This window comes from Amblyomma maculatum, chromosome 4 (assembly GCF_055883805.1).
Source record: "Amblyomma maculatum isolate TAMU_Amacu chromosome 4, ASM5588380v1, whole genome shotgun sequence".
Taxonomy (NCBI): domain Eukaryota; kingdom Metazoa; phylum Arthropoda; class Arachnida; order Ixodida; family Ixodidae; genus Amblyomma; species Amblyomma maculatum.
In genome coordinates, this window is record NC_139347.1 from 163,634,947 (window position 1) to 163,640,946 (window position 6,000).

Below are 6,000 nucleotides of genomic sequence, written 5' to 3' on the forward strand. Positions count from 1 at the left end.
CTTTGTTCTTATCAAGGCTGGCTAAGGCCCATTCAACTTCTCTCTTCAGGAAGCCGGGCTCGAGATCAGTAATCACAGCCGTCGTATGTTGGGTTTGCACATCCGGGTCTTTCTTGTACAGTTCTTCTGTGTATTCCTGCCACCTCTTCTTTATCTCTGAAGCTTCCTTGAGGTCCCTGCCTCGTTTGTCCTTTATCACGCCCAGCTTAGCACAGAAGCTTCCTTTGGTATATTTGATTGTCTTATACAGAGCTCTCGTGTTTCTCAATTGGCTGTTGTCCTCAACTGCTTGGCACTGTATGTTCAGGAAGGCATTCTTATCTCGTCTTGCGATTTTCTGAAAATCCGCATTGAGAGCCTTGTATCTTTCTTTTTCCCCCATAACTTTTCCCATCCTCCTTTCCTCAGCTATTTGCAATGCCTCTTCAGATAACCAGTTTGCTTTCTTGCATTTATTTTGCTTTGGACTTACCTTAGTAGCAACTTCTTGTATTATATCATGCACATCAGTCCACATCTCTTCAGGCTCTCTGTCTTCTAGATCTAATTCTTGAAATCGATTCCTCACTTAAATAGCATATTCTGATGAAATTCTATCCAGATCATACCTGAAAGGCCTTCTAGTTTTCTGCGTTTTCCTCAATCGAAGCTTAAATTTGGCAACAAGAAGTTGATGATCGGTGCCACAATCGGCCCCAGGCCTTGTTTTTACTGCTTGTATAGCGCTTCTTCATCTCTGCCGGCCAAGAATATAATCAATCTGATTCCTGTACAGACCGTCCGGTGAAATCCATGTGTACAGGCGCCTCTTGTGCTGTTGGAAATGAGTATTCGCTATGGTCAGGTTATTTTCTTGACAAAACTCTATTAGCCTCTGCCCAGCTTCATTTGCGTCACCAAGACCGAACTTGCCTGTAATTCCAGATATTTCTTCACTCCCCACCTTAGCATTCCAGTCTCCTATGAGAAAAACGACGTCTGATGATGGGGTGCGGTCTAAAAGGCATTGTAGGTCAGCATAAAATCTCTCAACGTCAGCTTCTTGAGCAGTAGTGGTCGGTGCATAGACTTGGATAACTGTTATGTTGAAAGGGTGATCTTGGATCCGAATTGAAATCATTCGGTCGTTTTGGGAGTTTTACCCTAGCACTGCTTTGCCCATTCTTCTGTTTACTATGAGAGCGACCCCATTCCTTCTCTTGGATTCGTGCCCACAATAGAAGACATAATGGTCGCCGGAGTTAAATTCTCCTACTCTGGTCCACTTGAGCTCGCTGATACCCAAGATATCAACGTTCAATCTGTCCATTTTTCGTTTGACGACATCCAGTTTACCTTGCGACATAGATCTTACATTCCATGTTGCTATGTGATATATCTCCTTGCAACATCGGACTTTCCGGTCGCTTTCCGACACATCCACAACTGAGCGTCCTTTTGGCTTTAGCCCAGCCGCTTCATTCGTCTTGGAGCTACTAGGAATCGCCCTTTGTTCATCCCCAGTAACATGTGGGACGCCTTCCAGCATGGGGGCGCTCATCTTCCGGCGCCATATCATTAATGCTACTGTGACTGGTAATAGGGTTTTCTTGGCAGGAAATACTGGAGTGGGTTGCCATTACCTTCTCCAGTGAATCACATTTTGTCAGAACTCTCTGCCGTGACCTGTCTATCTTGGGTGGCCCTACACAGCAGAGCTCACGACTTCATCGGGTTTTGCAAGCCCCTCCGCCACGACAAGGCAGTGATCCATGGAGGGGGGGGGGGGGGGGGGGGGGAAGATGCACTCGTGGGGAAACGAGTGATTGCCAGTTTTCGAAGAGAAGGGTAGAATCCTCTGGTATTTCAATAGTGGAAAGTGTATACACTTGTACAGTGTTATTTGAGATGTCTTGCCTTCTTTCCCTTGTCCTTCATTGGCAGTGTTGCCAAATCGGCATTGGCAATGTCGATTTCCTGGCAACACCTACGCAGGTTTATTGCTGGGCTTATGCTCCGTGCATTCGTTTACAACATGTTCTTGTGTTTTAGATCGCACGTTTATTCACATTCAAATACAAAATACATTACATCATCCGAGAGAGCCATTCAAGAGCGCCGTTGCAAGTTGTACTAAGAAAGCATTATTTTTGCATCCCTTCCGACAAATACGACCCGATAGACGCAGCCACTGACAATGACAAACCGACCAAATTTTCTCAGTAGTGCAAGAGGAATGAATTCGCTACGCAGCGCCGTCTTTGTGATATACAAATTAAAGCCTTTCCTTTTAGGCTTCCAAAGCTATTTATACAAATTTCGCACTAAAACATTAAATTATTCGCTGAATGGGGTCCGCATTCTCGAAGTGTAGTTTATACCCTCAACTTACCTGAGCAAATTATTTTCGTTAACCTTAAATCTGGAAGCGTTAAACGATTATCCCGAAGGTCTAGTGTGCAGGATTGGGCGAGCCGAGACTTCCTTTTTTTATTATTGCGTTTGTATTATCAGCATCGTCGGGGGAAAAAGACGGAGTTTGGTGCTATGTTCAGTATACTCAATTGGCTACGGCTGGCGATTAACAAAATAAGTCGGCGAATTCTCGCTCTCTACTGTTAACCTAGGGCAGGAGGATGCCGCAAGGGGCTCTTACTAGAAGGATTAAAAATAGTCTGGTTAAAATATGTCATTGCAAAATTGATGATGACAAAGAAGTGCTTAGGAAAAAAATGAAAATGACGGATTATCTCCTCTAAAATGCAAACGATTACCGATGGCTTAGAAAAAAATAAAAATGATTGATACTGCCTCGTCAAAGACCAAATAAATGTTTATCTGGTGTTGCGCATGGCACTACTGAAGAAGAAAGAAACTGGTGGCAAAAGATAACGTTTCTTCAGAAAATAGGAAGTGTAACAGAAGCGACTTAATAGCAAGGTGAATGTTTAACCTACTGTCTTCGCATGATGATCAATAAGGGCCTCAATATATTTTAGGGCAATAAAATTTATTGTGTGGATTGATACGTTTTGCAGTAAATCGGAGAAATTATACCTATTATTTCCGAACAACTTTCCCCGCGTGTCGAAATGCGTGCAGTAAAGACATGGCATTCGTGACAAATGTGTACCTTCCTTTTAAAATATTAGGGTGAAGCCTCTTGCCATACCACGCCATAATTGCTCGAGTTTCTGCTAAGTAGCTTAGTATACCTGCTAGATGACAAGTCAAGGTGTCTAATTTTGACGCGCATGTAGTTTTATAAATATATAAGTTTTTGAGGTCTATCATGCACTGGGGGGGGGGGGGGGGAGTAAATTATTGGGGCAGTCAACACCATGTACCTTGACACTTCAAGCGCTCTACTACAAATATCTTAGAGACTGCCTAACGGATAACTTTTCAAGGCATGTTCCTGTAAACTACATGACAAACAATGCTAATCGTACTTTAAGGTACCGCCGTATAAAATTTCATCAGGCCCCTGTATCAAGCCTTCATTCTACCTAACCTAGAAAATGCCTCAGCAATATGAGATACATGTATATAAGCTTTAATTGACGATCCCGAAGTAGTTCCGCATTGACCAGTGCGTTTCATTTGTTTTTTTAATTATGGCCCAGTGCTTCATGAATGAAGTTTAAACATTCCAAGAAAGTTCTCCGATTTCTGACTAATTTCCAAAATTTATTTAACTTGCCCATGGCTAAGCAGTTACCTTTGTTGGCCTTTTTACTTGTCAGCTCGAGTCCATCGCACACAATATTCCTACCGCTTTTTGTACTTTTTATTCTTTCCTGCCAAGAACTGCTACAGAACGACACCACTTCTACCTTCCATTTTGCTCACAGAAGATCCTATGACATTCAAAGTATCAATAAGAAATTTTCTTTGTGAATAGCCTGGTCATTTTCTATGGATATTGCAGATTGATTTTAATTTTTGTTTTAATTTTAAACATACGCACTTGTTTTTCACTTTAAGCAACTGCTTTGTTGAGTTTATTTGCATCTTCAGATTTATTTTGAACCAATGCACCCACGCCATCTGTAACGCCTCATAGGCGCTGAAGGATAAGCAAATTAATGTGTTATATGAACACGTGCCAGAAAAAAAGTGATTTTCTTTGCAAGGTGCAGTGAAGAGCCGTCATGGTCCGCTAAATAGGACGTGGCGTCGCAGCTGGTCATACAGTTTTCATGACTAAATTCAGGGCTAACCAACGAAGTTCTTACCCGCAAGACCTAGCCATTCACGAAAGATTGTCTTTGAATCAGACACTCAGATCAGTAATTTTAGTTTAGCGCCCATAGAAAGATCTCAGAAGTGTATTTTGAAGCGCTGCAGTCGGAACGATAAAATTCACAATTAAACTATCTTTTTCGCATAATATCACCCTTTATAATAGGCACCCCAGATGTAGCCAGTGGTGAACTTCTTTTGATTATTCACTGGTGTTTGTGCAGCGGGCACAATTCCTGAAGTTCTGGTAAGCAACCAAAAACCGCGCACCCCGCGCGTCATGTTTTGCTCTTTCACACTGTGCTGTCCTTGTATAGTTGTGCCCAATATTTATTTATTTATTGTACACCTCAAATGCCCAGTACGGGGTATTTGCACGGCAAGTTGCTCATATAAACTTACAAGTGTTTCCAAACTGCAACCGGCCCGCTGCACCTATTTTCCGGGTTGTCTGAAAGTATTTTAAACGTCGGTTTTACCTCCAAAGCACCTGCCAATGTTACCTGGTGCTTAAAAAGATTAAAAAACTTACTCAGGTGTAAATTTGAAATCATTGCATACGCTTGTTTCGGAACTGTAAACAGTAATATGTGCCAACATTCCGGGTGGTCTGAGAACGTTTTAAATTTCTATTTGGCTCAGAGTTCCTCAGAACCCATTTTTGTTCGCAATCCAGATGAGAAAGCGCTTCGGCAAATCTTTTCGCAGCAATAATGTCTGCCTCGTTTTGCTGCCGTGCCCACACCTTTTGCTTGAATGGTTTTATGACCTGTCGGTTTCCTTGCGGTTTCTGTTGCTGCTAGCTGGTGATGTCGAGTCTAATCAAGGGCCTGATGACACAACGCTTGTCGAACAACTTAAAGCAATTGCAAAAGACATCCAAGAGATAAAGAATGAAAAAACGGTGACCAATCAGAAACTAGGAGCAATAGATAAAAAGCTAGAGAAAATTGGAAAAGTGGAAAAACAGGCAACAGAATGTGTCCAAAGGATTGATAAACTCGAACAACTGGTTATGTCCTTGACAAAAAAAGTTGACGATTTGGATAACAGAAGCCTCAGATCTAACCTTATCATTTATGGTATACCAGAACATGAGAACGAAACGCGCCAGGATCTGCTCGATGTTGTCGAGAACACAATCTTTGAAGATAAGTTAGCAATAAAAACGGCTGGAATCGACAGAATACATCGCCTTGGGCGAAAGCAAATGACTGATGACCCCAAACACAGACCTGTGATTATGAAGTTATTCGACTATCGTGACAAAGCGAGCATACTTAGTAATTGCAAAAAGTTAAAAGGGACCGATTACTCAGTGAGTGAGGAGTTTTCGCGAAACATAAGAGACGTTAGGAAGAAGCTATGGGAAAGAACAAAAGTGCATCGCGACCAGAAAGAGAAAGTTTTCTTGACTCACGATAAAGTCCAAATAAATAACCGCTTGTACACCTGGGACGATGAAATCAACAACATAGTGGAAGTTGCAAAAAACGAAATCTCGAGCGACGGACCAGCCAAGCGGACTCGAAACCGCGGACGGGCCTAACTGTTCTCAATGTTAATGTGCGCAGTCTTGTAAACAAGACACAACAGAGGCAATCCTGATCGCCCATGAACCGGACATTATTTGCTTGACTGAGATATGGCTGCACGCTGACATTGCAAACGATGAACTAGCTCCTCCGGGCTATACCATTGTGCGAAAAGACAGAGAAACTAGAGGCGGTGGTGTTGCTTTGCTTCTCAGGCAAGGCATACACTACTCATTAATGC

At 42.5% G+C, this 6,000-nt stretch overlaps 1 protein-coding gene across 1 annotated transcript in view; it reads left to right on the forward strand.

Moving 5' to 3' along the window:
* The window catches only part of LOC146193398 (uncharacterized), an 80,100-nt gene extending 74,327 nt beyond the window's left edge, over nucleotides 1-5,773 (forward strand). Inside the window, exon 3 of the mRNA XM_084600540.1 lies at nucleotides 4,867-5,773. Within this exon, the coding sequence (XP_084456666.1) occupies nucleotides 4,867-5,773 (907 nt within the window). The remainder of the gene's footprint in view (nucleotides 1-4,866) is intronic.
* The last annotated feature ends 227 nt before the right edge of the window (nucleotides 5,774-6,000 follow it).